A 13,743-nucleotide genomic window follows, 5' to 3' on the forward strand; every position below is an offset into this window, starting at 1 on the left:
TTTGCAGACCTACAGCTGGGGGGCATTTAATATGAGCATTTGTTGCAGAAAAGCCCTATGCTGGTGTTTGGATATAAATAAGCCTCACCTAACTCTCCTGTTTGTCTTGCACTTTGCTGAGCGCTCCGGGGTGCAGTGATGACTAAGGCCCCCTCCCCGCATGCATGGTCAAGCTCAAGGCCAGTGTAAAATAATGACAATGCTAATACCAGGCTGGGTATGAATCCTGGAAGAGAGGCACATGCCCCAGAATACACACACAATTGTTTTTGTAGTAGGAAATGTAGATTGTCTAGAAGCAGCTGCTCTCCCACCCTCTGGCCTCATGACCTGGGGCAAACAGGACTCTTGGCTAGAGTTGCGATGCCTTCATGGCATGCCATAGACCGAGGACTGTCAAACTTTTTCGTAAAGGGCCAAATGGTAAATATTTTAGATTTTGTAGGCATTGGGGTCTCTGTCACAGGCCACTCAACTCTGCCCTTGTAGTGCAAAAGCAGCCATAGACAATACATAAATGTGTTGACCTGGCTGGTTCCAATAAAACTTTATTTATAAAAACAGGCAGCAGGCCAGATGGCCCATGGGCCATAGTTTTGCTGACCCCTGCTAGAGAGCAGTGTTTCCCAAACTTCAGACATCGACAAACCATATCGAGGACCCATATCATGTGGTTCGTTCCACTATGTGCCACTGTTAACGTTCTTATCATACCTGTACTGTTAATTACTTAACAGTTTCTTTAAAAAAGTTTTTTTTTCAAAGTTAAATGCATTTATTTTAAAAGGAAATTTTATATCACTACTCTTAACTGGAAAACCAGGATCATTTACCTTGAAATGAAGGTAATTCTAAAAAGAAATACTGTAAGTAATAAAGTTACTGAAATCTACTGATTTTAGAGTCTGAGATCTGCCCTGTTTTGTAATAAAGCAGGTGTTAGGGAGGTGTTAAAGAATAAGCTGTTGGAGACTTTCTCCTTGAAGTGACTGGGCAGGCTAGTGTGTCTTTATGTCATCTGCAGCCATTCATTGCAGTCTGTGAGTGTCTGCAGAGCCTTCAGCTGTTTGCAGAGCCTGCCACTGTGGGTAGAGCCTGTCAATCAGTCAGGGCAGTCGTGCTTTAAGCTTATTGCTGTTTATAGAGCTTGCTACTGTTTTCAGCTTTGCTTTTTAAAAATTATTGAACTATTTTTAGATATTTGCAGATTCACCTACAATCATAAAAAAACTGATACAGAGAGATCTTCTGTACCCTTTACCCAGTTTTCCACAAAGGTAGTGTTTTATGAAACTGTAGCACAATATCACAACCAGGATATCGACATTGATACAATCCACAGATCTTATTCAGTTTCCCCCAGTTTTCCACATACTCATTTGTGTATATTATGTGCATGTGTATTTTTTTTTTTTTAGCTGTATATAATTTTAACACATGTATAGGTTCTACAGCCAAGACACAGAAGAACTCCATCACTGCATGGGTCCCTTGCATTGTCCTTTTATAACCATCCTCCCTCCTGCCTCCCTTTCCCTTCCTTCCTCCAGTTCCTAACCCCTGGCAACCACTAATCTGTTTTCCAATCTAAAACTTTGTTGTTTCAAAAATGTTATATAAAGGGAATCATGCAGTATACAACCTTTTGGCTTTTTTGCACTCAGCAAGATTCGTCTAAGTTCTTGAGTATATCAATAGTTTGTTCCTTTTTATCGCTGAGTAGCATCCCATGGTATAATTGTACCGCAGTTTGTTTAAACATTCACCCATGGAAGGATATCTAGGTTGTTTCCACTTTTGGGCTATCATGAATAAAGTTGTTATGAATAACTTCTACAGATTTTTGCGTGAACATGAGTTTTCATTTCTCTGGGATACATGCTTAGGGGTACAGTTGCGGAGTTGTAATTGTTGAGTTTTTAAAAAATTTTATATACGTTTCATTTTGTAAGAAACTGCCAAACTCTTTTCTAGAGTGGTCGTTGCCACCAGCAATTCTGAGGGATGCACTTTCTCCACATCCTTGCCAGCATTTGGTGTTGTCACTACTTTTTATTTCAACCGTTCTGATAGACGTGGAGTGGTGTCGCCGTAAGGTTTTAGTTTGCATTTCTCTCATGCCTAATGATGTTGGACGTCTTCTCGTGTGCTTTTCGCCATCTGTTTATCCTCTTAGGTGAAATGTCTGTTCATATCTTTTGACCATTTTCTAAATGGATTTTTTTTTTACTGTTGAGTTAAAAATTTTTTAATAACAGCTTTATTGGGGCATAATTCTCATACCATATAATTCACAATAACATGTCATTTATGTCTCAATTCAGTGGTTTGTGATATAACCACAGAATTGTACAACTATTACCATCATCCAACTCCAGAATATGTTCATCATCCCCAGAAGAAACCCCATACTCACTCGCAGTCTCTCCCCGTCCCCACTCCCTTCAGTCCCACTAATCTACTTTCTGTCTCTATCGATTTGCCTATTCTGGACTTTTATAAATGGAATCATATAATATGTGGCCTTTTGTGTCTGCCTTCTTTCACTGAGCTTACTGTTTTCAAGGTTCATCCATGTTATAGCATGTATTGGTGCTTTATTCCTTATTTATGGCCAAATAATATTCCATGTATGAATAGACCACATTTTGTTTATCCATTCATCAGTTGATGGAGACATTTGGATTGTTTCTACTTTTGGGCTGTTATGAATAGTGCTGCTATTAATACTCATGTACAAGTTTTTGTGTGGACATAAGTTTTTGTTTCTCTTGGGTCTATATCTAGGAGTGTAATTTCGGGGTCATATGGTACCTCTATGTTTAGTCTTTTGAAGACCCACCAGACTGTTTTGCAAGGTGGCTGTGTCATTTTACATCTCCACCAGCAGCGTGAGAAGGTTGTTATTTCCCCACATCCTCACCAACACTTGTTATTTTCTTTTTCATGTTATTTTCATGTTATTTTCTTTTTCAGCCATCCTAGTGGGGATGAAGTGGCATCTCATTGTGGTTTTGATGACTTTAGAGTTTTGAGCGTTCTTTGTAAATGCTTGAGACTTGCCCTCTGATGGAAGTCCAGTAATCGATGTTTTATTTATGGATCATGTTTTTGGGTATCAAGTTTGAGAACTTTTTGTCTTAGCTCTGCTTTTGGTACTGACCAGCAGCCTTTGCTCAAAGAGAAAGCCCTTGTTAACCAGCCCCGAAGATCCAGCTCTGTCGAGCGAGCTCTGTTAGTTCCTTCCTCCCGTTGAGGACAGCGGTGGCGCATGTGTTGAGAGACAGGGAGAAAGGAAGAAAGGGACCAGGTGTCTGGACAACCGTATTCCTTCTCTTGGCATCAAGGAGGATTTGTGTAACTCCTGCCCCTGTTCCTGTTTCTCTTTCAGACCCTGGAGGAGGAGCTATTTGGGAACAATGAGGAGAGTCCAGCCTTCAAGGAGTTCTTAGACCTGCTGGGAGACACAATCTCGCTGCAGGACTTCAAAGGGTGGGTTTTAGCCAAGCGATGGCTCCAGCTCCGTGGATGAGGCCCGAGAGGAAGGCCAAGTCCTCAGGGAGAGCGTGTGAAAGTCAAAAACACAAGAAACATGGCGTTGTTTTCAGCATCCGATCAACACTCGCTGGCCTGCATTCCTGAGGACTCAGTGGTCCGAGGAATAACCCAGCACGGCAGATTATCTGGCATGTGGCCTTAGGATGTGCAATGAGATTGCTACAGATTTGCCTTCCTAATTGCATTTGGCTCAGACTGGGAGTGAAATGAATCCGCCTTCCCTGCCACTCACCTGCCAGGCAGCCCTATGCAGTTTGGGGGTGAAAATGACCCACTTTGGATAACACACAAGGAGTGGATAGTTCAGAGTTGATGCAAATATAATAATTTCCAAGCTGGAATCCATACAACAGCCTGTGGTTTTTTAAGTGGACAGTAAGATAGAATATTGGGGCTATTGCTTGGAAGACTCTGGCTCTTGATTTTTCCTTGGCAAAGAAAAATTCATCTTCTGGGATGAATTCAGACCCAGCCAGCCTGTTCTGTGCTTGGTGGCTGGCACGTGGCTGAGGGCCCCAGAATTCCCCACCCCAGCAGCCAAATTAACAGGCGTTCCTAGCATCATGTGTGAAAGCACTGGTGCCTGGCATGCAGCAGGTGTTCGGTGATTGCTTTCTTCCTCTGCTTCCTTCTCTCCCCTTCCTCCTCCTCCTCTTTTCTTTCCCTCTTCCTCCCTCTTCTCCCCACTTCAAGGTCATCACTGCTGTCTGGAGTCAGTCACTCCTGTGTTAAAATCCTAGCCCCACTGCTTATTAGCTCTATGACTTTGGACAAGTGATTTTCCCTCTGCAAGCCTCAGTTTCCTCATCTGTAAAAAGGGAGGTAAAGGTAATATGGACCTCATAAGGTCGTTGGGGGATTAAAATAGATAATGCATGTGAAGCTTTTAAGCTAGTGCCATGCACTGGTAGTCGTCGTTGTTATCGTTCTTATTTTACCATCTTCCGTTGACTTTGAGATGCCATCATTATAAGACCCTGAATTTAGTGGTGTTACAACGTGAAAAAAATGTGGGTCTTGGAATAGATGAAATACAGAATAACAAATCCAGAAGGACCTCAGAGATCATGTAATCCTATCTCATTCTTTTATTTTATGGAGAAAGGAAACTGAGGCCTAGAGAGATGAAGTGATGTGCCCAAGGTCACATGTTGACCTAGCAGCAGAAGCAGGTCTAGAACCCGGAGCACCCAACTGGCTGCCAGGCTGAGCGCATTTTCTGGCTGTATTGTGGTGCTGGCGGCTGACATCAGGGTCCATCTGATTTCATTTCCTTAAAGGAACCTGCATCTGCATTCTCTTCCCTCTGCTGAAGAATATGCTCCAAGCTGTGTTCTATAAAGGCAGAAGGGAAGGACAACCCCTGGAAGCCCACCCCGTTGCTTAGTCCTGCCTGTGAGGAGATAGCCAGAGAAAGACCTTCCTGGATAAGCCCCAGCTGGGCGTTGTGGTTGGGCCTCCATATCAGGGACTGGCTGGGTAGAAGTCCAGCTCCCGTCACCTCTCCTGCCTGACTCTGCATTCCCCTGTGGAGTTCATCACCATCTAGCAGGGGGCTGGTTGCCCTGGCTCTGGGCTTGGGACTCAGACATGGCCTTGCGGAAAGCGAAGGCCTGTGCCCACCCTTGGGGGCCGCTGGCACCTGGTACTGGCATTTGTCTGGGATTGCGGGTGGACGGCCTCCCTTCCCACGTGACCATCCGGTGTGGAGGGGACACAGCCAGGGCTTGAAATGGAGGTTCCGCCTTTGTCTTTCACACAGTGCATTTATGGGTAGAATGCCAGGGCTGTCTGCCTGAAGAGCAAATCTCCCTGCGTCTCCTGCACCGTAGTCTGCTCTGCCCGGCTCCCTGCCTCTTCCCAGGCATCCCCCCCGCATGTCCTTGGGAAGGTGGCACCAAGTTGCCCACTTTCCCTCACTCTCGTTCTCTCCCCTGCTCCTGCCCTGTTTTGCTGACAGTTTCCGAGGAGGCCTGGATGTGACCCACGGACAGACAGGGGTGGAATCAGTGTACACGACATTCCGGGACAGGGAGATCATGTTTCACGTCTCCACAAAGCTGCCATTTACCGAGGGAGACGCCCAGCAGGTAACCTGGTTGGGGAGAGCTTCGGGAGCCCGGGGCGTGCGAGGTGAGGGCCCACTCCTGCTCTGACCTGCCTGAGGGCCTGCGGCCCCCGCCCCATTTTCGTAGTCAGGAGGCCAGTTGTCCAGCCAGGAGTGTTGTCAAAAGCCTGCTGCCGTGCTATCTCAGCAGGCCACACCGTGGCTGCGCTGTGCGGGAGGCAGCGCAGGGCTCGTGGTTATTCCTTCCCAGTTGGACCGTCAGGGGAAACCGCAGCCCAGGGTGGTTAAGAGACTTTCTTGAGGTTTCCCAGTTGATTGGGGGCAGTTCAGGGAGAGAGCCTGGGAGCCTTGATCAGGGAGGGTGCTGTTAGAGTACAAGGCAGTGTCCGCAGATGGGGCCTGAAGTCAGCTTGGCCCATTAGGGGCGTGTGACTCTGGGCAAGCTGGTTAACCTTGAGGCCTCATTTTTCTCATCTGTAAAATGGGGATGATACCACCTACATCAGAGGGTGGTTGTGGGGATTACATAGCTTTCTGAATGCAGGGCTCATAGGATGCGTGACTCGTGGCTAGCTCCCCATATAACAGCTGTTCACTGTCCAGTCCACTGGGCATTTTGTCCACTTCCTGCCCCGGCAATTGCAAAGCTTGGTCATTGTGTGAGAATCCCCACCAGCCCCCGCCCCCAGCCTTCCTAGTCTCACAGCCTCATCTCTCACCACACCTGTGGGAACTCAGCCTTCACCTCGGCCAGGGACGCCTGGATGAGCCCTCTGATTCCAGCGTTTCCTTGCTCTCTCTCCAATCTGCTGCTCTGACGGCCACGCATCCCCAGGGAGGCCTGGCTCTCCTGAAACTGGCCGCCAATCCGGTGGTTGCAACACCGTTTGCCCCATCCTACGTGTTGTCTCTTTTCAGTCTCTGAGAAAATAAGGTAGGCAGGTGGGCCTTTGCCCAGACTCTGACCTGCTTGTTTCTGAGCAGGGAACCGGGGAGGGAGGGCAGATGTAAAATTGTAAACATAATCCCTAGCTTCTTAGGAAAAAAGGAAGTTGGCAAATGAGATTATGATTTGGCTCTGAAATAACTACTGAATGTTCCAGAAACAAATGGTAGCAAGATTCGTTTTGTATTCAAAGTGGCTTTTGTCTCAGTGTTTCACCTTCAGTCCCTCAGCTCCCTGCAGGCCCCTCTTACCTGCCTGGGGCTGAGGCTTGTTCTGTCAGGGCCTTTTCTGTCTCTCATGTGTCGGTTGGGAAGTACACCTTGGCACAGAGCTTGGCTCGTGGCAGGGACGGATTAAATATTAATTTTTTCCTCCTGAGAAATGGGATGATGTGTGTGGAGCGAGTGAAGTAATTTGTGTAAAAGTGCCCAGCACGGCGCTCGGTGTACAACAGGTGCTCAGTAAGTGAGAAACTCAAGGTGAAAGGGCTGAGCATAGGGCCTGCATGCAGTAGGTGCTTAATAAAGGAACAAATGCATAGGCAGGCACCTAGCCAGGATGTGGTGCACAGGAGAGGTTTAACATTTGAAGTCAGGTGTGGTCAGCCCAGCATGGTTCCTGGCACACAGTGGGTGCTTGGTGACTGTGATCACGGGCAAAAGCACCTGGCGCTGCTTGGGATACTGAGTCAAAGTTGGGTTCCCCCCTCCACCAAACCTCCACCGAGCCAGGTGACCAGTGCCTCTCTCAGCGTGGCTCTTCTCCCCTCCCGTAGAGTGATCCATCCCCTCGCCCCTCTCATCTACATTTCCATCAAGACCCCTCCCCCATCTCCTCTTCCAGGAAGTCCTCTCAGGTTGCTATCAGGCCCTCTAACTTCACCCACCTCTGTCCCCAGAGCTGTCAGGCACTTCATGTGCAGCAACTGATTTAGTGCTTGCTGGCTGGTTTCTGTGTTTCTCCCAGATCAGTTACGGGCTCTAGCAGGGCAAGACCCGGCCTCACCTTTTAAATATTCTCCCCGAGTTCCGAGTCCGGGTTCTGTGCCCTGTAGAGCTCGGTAAGATGCTTGCTAGCCTCTGCCTAACAACTCGAGCGTCTCCCCCATGTCTTTTCTTTTTGGTGGCTTCTGAAGATTGAAAGAAGCAGCTCCGCGGAGAGCTCGGTCTCAGAGTTTCAGGGTTTATGTATAAAGGTAAAATAACGAGGAATTTCCTTACGGACCTATTCTGTTTTTGGGATGTTCCTAACTGACTTATCACAATTAAACACTTTTCGTTTAGCTCCAGAGAAAGAGACACATTGGGAATGACATCGTGGCCATCATCTTCCAAGAAGAAAATACACCGTTTGTCCCAGATATGATTGCCTCCAATTTCTTACATGCTTACATTGTCGTGCAGGCTGAGACCCCAGGCACAGAGACCCCATCCTACAAGGTAAGGAGAAAGCCTTGTTGGAGGAAGTGGTGAGTCCAGACATCTTACCATACTTTGTGGATTCAGTGATATCTAAGCACACTGGTTCTGAGCAGTAACAGATTTTCCATGAGTTCCCAGGTTTCTGGGATTTGGAGCTGGACTCTTGGTGGAGAGCACCTCCTGAGGTCGTCTGATCCATCTTGCTGTCCCCAGGCTCGGTGGCATCTAACTCAAGGGTTGAGAAGCCCTGACTGAGTGTTGTGTTTGGAATCTGGGAATGACTTTGCTAGAGCCAGGCAGAGTGAGAATAGTGGAGAGGTCCATGAGGAAAGGGGAGAGGAAGAAGAGTGATACCAAAGGGAAGAAAGAAAAGGGAGAAATATTTCATGGTGAGAGGGTGAAGATGGGGGCCTGCTAGGCCCCGGCCACTGGGCGAGCCCCCTGATCTGGCCGTTGTGGACAAATGACTGATCTTAATGACTTTCTAGGGAGGCAGGATGTGGTTGTCTGGGTCTAAGCCTCCTGACCAGCAAGTGGTTTGGCTCAAAATCCTCACTAGTGCAGATGAGACCAAGAGAGTACAGCCCATTTTTCTTGCAGCTCCTCCCCTCCCCCCCAATCCCGGTGGCCGTGTTGCTAATCCCTCCCCGCTTCTCCCCCAGAAACAGTCTCGACCTCTTGGACAACAGTGTCTCTGTATCACAGTGGTTTGGGGGGCATGGGACCCAGGGAGATAGGCTAAGGTTAGGGTTAGGCTGTCTCTGAACTCCCTGCAGTTATGTGCAAAATGCTGAGTGTTTGTGTTTCCCGGGAAGAGAGATCATCACTCAAGTTCTCAAAGGGCTCCCTGCTCTACAGAATATCAGGAACCATTGTTCTGGGGAAGAAGAAAAATGAGGTGTCTCTGCTCATGGGAAACAGTGAGGCCTGGAAATGCTTCCTATGTAATAACTCAGTCCAGTGCCAATTCCTGGAGTTCACTGTGCCATGGCGCTTCAGCCCAGATGTATTAAGTGCAAAATTCACATCAACTTTTAAAACCAAATGTGAATTATCAAAAAAATAAAAATAAAAAACACAACAACCCCCTCAAAACAACTCTCCTACTGAGGCGAGCTGATTCCTTTTAGGTGGCCATGTTCATACTTGTGCTGTTCTGGCATCGGGCAATCTGAGCTGAAAATTTGGAGAAGCACGGTGTGGGCATTTCCCTGAAGGCTCCAGGGCCACTTGCTCTGACCGAAATGGGCATTCACTTCGAACAGCTGCTGGATTAATTCGTTAGTGGAAGCAAGTCGATTCATTCGGTGCCTACTGTGTGCCAGGCGCCGTGCTGGGGTGGGGCAGGTGGAGGCCACATACAGGATCAGCCTTCAAGGCCTTCCTGACCCCAGATACGGGACAGAAGAGCCAGTGAGTGCACTTCAGCCAAAGAGCTAACTGGTTCTTTTAATAGCCAGCAAAAGGAGCAGTGCTGCTGAGAAGGATCCCAGAAATAAAGCTGTGAGATAGGAAGGCTCCCAGGCCTGCCAGGCTGTCACCTGCGTGTGGCTTGTCTGCTAGCAGGATGAGGCCTCTTGTGGACGTTTAGTGTTTGCTTTTCATTCCTAATAGGAGATGGATCTCAGCTAACTTCTTCATGTTCCCAAGACCTTAGTGGAATGGTGCACCCATGCAGAGAAAAATCAGAGATCTAAAAAAGTACCCCCGGCCCCCGACCTCCAGCTTTGATGCTAGAAGTCTTCCAAGCCACAGTCTGAGGTCCAGGACAAAGCACTGTCCTCAGAGAGGTGGCAAGAAGCAGGGCCCCCGGGAAGAGCAGGCTGAGTCCCCAGGCTGTGGGACCTTGAAGGGCTCCACCTGCCAGGCAGACACTGCAGCTGGAAGGCAAGACATGCGAATGGGGCAGGTAGAGGGCAGGGGAGGAGAGCAGCTTCCAAGGTGCTCCCAAAGCGCTGTCCATCCACACCCCCAGCAGCACCCAGGTAAGGGGCAGACTGCCAGGAGGACGTGGTCAGATCCCGCAGGGGGTCTGGGTGAAACAGGACCTTAGCTGACCCCCACGGGCTTAGGGGCTGTGGCACAGGAGGGTGAGACTTCCTCAGGGGCTGAGCAGTGCCCCAGACAGCAGGAAAGAAGAAAGTCGCAGGACAGGGTTGGCTGTGTGCAAGAAAAGGTCCTTTCCTTTCTATGGAGGGACTTGGCAGCCTGGGGATCCGGTCCCGGCCTTGCATCTGCTGTGCGACCGTGGGCCAGTTCCTTCCCTGTCTGCACCTCTGTTTCCTTCTGTGTGAAGTGAGGAAGTTGGAGTAGACAACCTGTGAGCTCCTTCTGCCCTGACGTCCTGTGGGAGGGGAGGGAGGAGTAGTCGAGAAGGAGTGTTGGGGTGTGTGTGGGTTACAGAGTGGTTGGGGGACTATGTATATTTCAGGTGCCCTTTGTTAGGGGCAGGTTAGCAGGGAAAGTACAAAAGCCCCGGCTGATGCTGGTTACCCTTGCTGGATGCTGCTGCCAGGCACCGTGCCAGGCCCCTAGGAGCACAGTTTTCTGGAATCCTAACAAGCCCCTGGTAAGGCAGGGCCTCTCGTTAGCCGTGCCTTATAGAGAGGAAATTGGGGTGAGAGCTTAACTCATTGAAGGCCTGAGGCCACAGGGCCAGGGAGCCGTGGAGCTGAGATTCCTGCCCGGGTCTGCCTGGGGTCTTCGTCCCCGAGCCATCACAGCACATGGGAAACTGACTCCGCAGGCCTGGGTGTGCAAGGAACGTCACGCTGGATTGTTTCTCAGAAACCAGTTTGGTCCTCATCCTGCCGGACTGGAAGGAAATTCCAGCTCAGCCATCACTAGGACTCCCTGTGCTCCCTCTCTGGGGTCACCTGGCGCCCACTTCTGAAATCCCACATAAGTTCCTGTGCTGGGGGGCCCTGTCTTTGCAGCCCCTCCCCTTTCCCATAACGACTCATCTGTTGCTCCCGTACCCTCCATGGTCCTCCAGTACCCTCCATGGTCCTCCAAGGCTCCAGGCCACACTTGGGCGTGGGGTCGGTGTCAAGTTTCGAGCCCTCTGAGGCTCCCAGTGCATCCTATGACTCACACCCCCAAACTCCTTCCGCTTTCCAGCCTAGGAGATGCCCTTCCCCAGAGTCACCTGCCTCTGCCTGCCGCCCTCTGAGCCCTCACTAGGAGGCCCTCGCTGAATTTAGAAAACAGGAAGGTGGGGTTGCGTTCAGGCAACTTCTGCTTTCAGCCCAGCAACCCAGATGTCCCCAAGGGGAAGGAACAAAGGCCTAGCCGCCTTGTCGGAATGGGGTCGGGAGAGGGAGCTCCATGAGGACGGAAGATGAATGGACAGCACGAGGAGGGATCCTGCCCCTGCGTTTCCGATATGGCTGGGATGGATCGAAGAGCGTCTCTGAAGCCACTTACCCCGTCAGCACAGACACTCTAACGTAGCCGAGGAAGGAAGCGGGAGTCGGGCTGGGAAGGAGAGGCCGGGCCTGCCCTCTGTCCTTCGTCCCAGGTGCCTGCGGTTGGCAGCCTCTCAGCGGCCTTCCCACCAGCCCCCACCCCAGATTCTGGCTCTGTGGGTGGAATTCCTGACTTGGGCCACTGGTGCGTGGTGGGTGGTGGTAGGAACTGTGTTCTGGAGCTGGAGCCCAGCCAGGAACCACGTCAGCCGAACATACACCATTTCCTGACCCTGGGTACTGCAGTTTGGGCCTTGCAGATGGCCTGGAGCTTGGGAGCTTGCGGAGAGAAAGCCCGCGTCGACCAGCTCTCTCCCACTCTGTTTCTCCTCCGGACCCTGGCAGGGTCTGGCCTTGGCTTGGCTCCGAGCTGCCTGCTCACCCAGTCGGGCAGACTCTCTGCATCTGCCCTACTTCACAGGCCGGGGAGGCTGGCGGCACGCCAGGGCTGGGCTCACGTCAGCAGCCGCTGGGGGAAGGGAGAGGGCAGTCTCCTGGGAGCCTGCAGCCTCGTGGGCTGAGAATAGGTGAAACCAGGGCACCTCCATGCAGAGAGGGGGTGGAAGTGTGGAGCCTTCTGCAAGCCTGGGAGACCCCCGTGCAGAGCACCTGGGTGTTCTCAGAGTTCAGGCCTCACTCAGGTTGGCCAGAGGTGTGTACTCCACCCGGAGCCGGCATGGGCCCCCACCCTCAATTCCCAGCCTGGGCCCTGGAGCTCCGTTAATTCAAGCCTTACCCAGACTGGCTGACCCTGTGTGTGGGGCCAGGGCTCCCAAACACTAGTCTCCCAGCTGCACAAAAGCTCTCAGGAGCCTAGAATTTCTGATTCATTAGGTTTGGGGTGGAGCCCAAGCGATTGGTATTTGTTTTTTAAACACCTAAAGCAATTCTGACGTACGGCCAGGCTTGAGTGTCAGAGTGGTGGAGAAAGAACCCCGGAGCTGGGCTGGGAGAGGTCTGGATTCTCTGTTCCTCTCAGTTGCTGATCACCTGCGCGACTTTGGGGGACTCCATGACTCTGGGCATCTGTTTCCTCATCAGGGATAGTAATTCTCACTGTGCCTTCTCTGTAGGATTAGCATCACAGTCACGCGAGGTAATGAGATGACATCCCCCGGCCACTTGTACTGCATTATAATCAGGGTCCCAGGCTGCTCCCCAGCCCCGTGCAGTCATCTTGCCAAACTTGCTCTGGCCCCCGGGGACACAGAGGAGAGGATGCGATGGCGCTGCTCTGCCCAGCCCCACTCTAGGAACGGTGGCTCGGGGCCTGTGCCACGATGCTCATTTGTAATCTGGGAGGGGAGGAGGGAGAAGGTGAGCAGATTTGCTGCCCCGGGGGCAGCACTCGTCTCTTGCCCCTGACCCACATGGTGACTGTTCCATACAGGTCTCTGTCACTGCGCGGGAAGACGTGCCTGCCTTTGGCCCACCTCTGCCCAGCCCCCCTGTTTTCCAGAAGGTGAGATATTCTCTTTCCTACTCCTCTCACATCCAAGACCCCAAGTTTTGATACTGGATGGGAAATGGGTGGGGCTGGGAACAATGGGGAGACCCTTTTGCAGGTTTTAGGGGAGTCTCCTTAGTTGGAGTCTCTCCCCACCTCTCCTTGTGCCGCCAGTCTGGCCCGGCACAGGGCCGTTTGTTGAGGTGTTCAATGCTGGGGTTGCCTTTCTGCTCAAAGAAGGGTTTTTATCCCATGTTCTAGTCCAGCGGCCCCAACCTTTTTGGCCCCAGAGACTGGTTTCATGGAAGACAATTGTCCCATGGACAGGGGTAGGGGAGGGAAATGGTTTTGGGATGATTCAAGCACATTACATTTATGGTGCAGTCAAACCTCTCTGCTAATGATGATCTGTATTTGCAGCTGCTGCCTAGCGCTAGCATCACCGCCTCAGCTCCACCTCAGATCACCAGGCATTAGATTCTCATTAGGAGTACGCAACCCAGATCACTCGCATGTGCAGTTTACAGTGGGGTTTGTGCTCCTATGAGAATCTAATGCCACCACTGATCTGACAGGAGGCGGAGCTTATGCAGTGATACAGGTGATGGGGAGCGGCTGTAAATACAGATGAAGGTTTGCTCACTCACCCACCGCTCACCACCTGCTGTGCGGCCTGGTTCCTAACAGGCCACGGACTGGTACTGGCCCATGGCCTTGGGATTGGGGACTGCAACCCTAGTCCCAGGAGCCTCGGGCAAGAATTGCCTCCAGTCATGGAAGTGCCACTGTGGAGGGTTGATTTCCCAGGACCAGGGAAGCTGGTTTCCATGTCGGCA

The 13,743-nt window shown here is 50.8% G+C and overlaps 1 protein-coding gene across 1 annotated transcript in view; it reads left to right on the forward strand.

Moving 5' to 3' along the window:
* The window catches only part of RAP1GAP2 (RAP1 GTPase activating protein 2), a 188,611-nt gene that overhangs the window by 151,986 nt on the left and 22,882 nt on the right, over nucleotides 1-13,743 (forward strand). Inside the window, exons 12-15 of the mRNA XM_012653009.1 lie at nucleotides 3,392-3,492; nucleotides 5,519-5,648; nucleotides 7,856-8,011; nucleotides 12,851-12,922. Of these exons, the coding sequence (XP_012508463.1) occupies nucleotides 3,392-3,492; nucleotides 5,519-5,648; nucleotides 7,856-8,011; nucleotides 12,851-12,922 (459 nt within the window). The remainder of the gene's footprint in view (nucleotides 1-3,391; nucleotides 3,493-5,518; nucleotides 5,649-7,855; nucleotides 8,012-12,850; nucleotides 12,923-13,743) is intronic.

This window comes from Propithecus coquereli, unplaced genomic scaffold (genome assembly GCF_000956105.1).
Source record: "Propithecus coquereli isolate 6110/MARCELLA unplaced genomic scaffold, Pcoq_1.0 Scaffold409, whole genome shotgun sequence".
Classification (NCBI taxonomy): domain Eukaryota; kingdom Metazoa; phylum Chordata; class Mammalia; order Primates; family Indriidae; genus Propithecus; species Propithecus coquereli.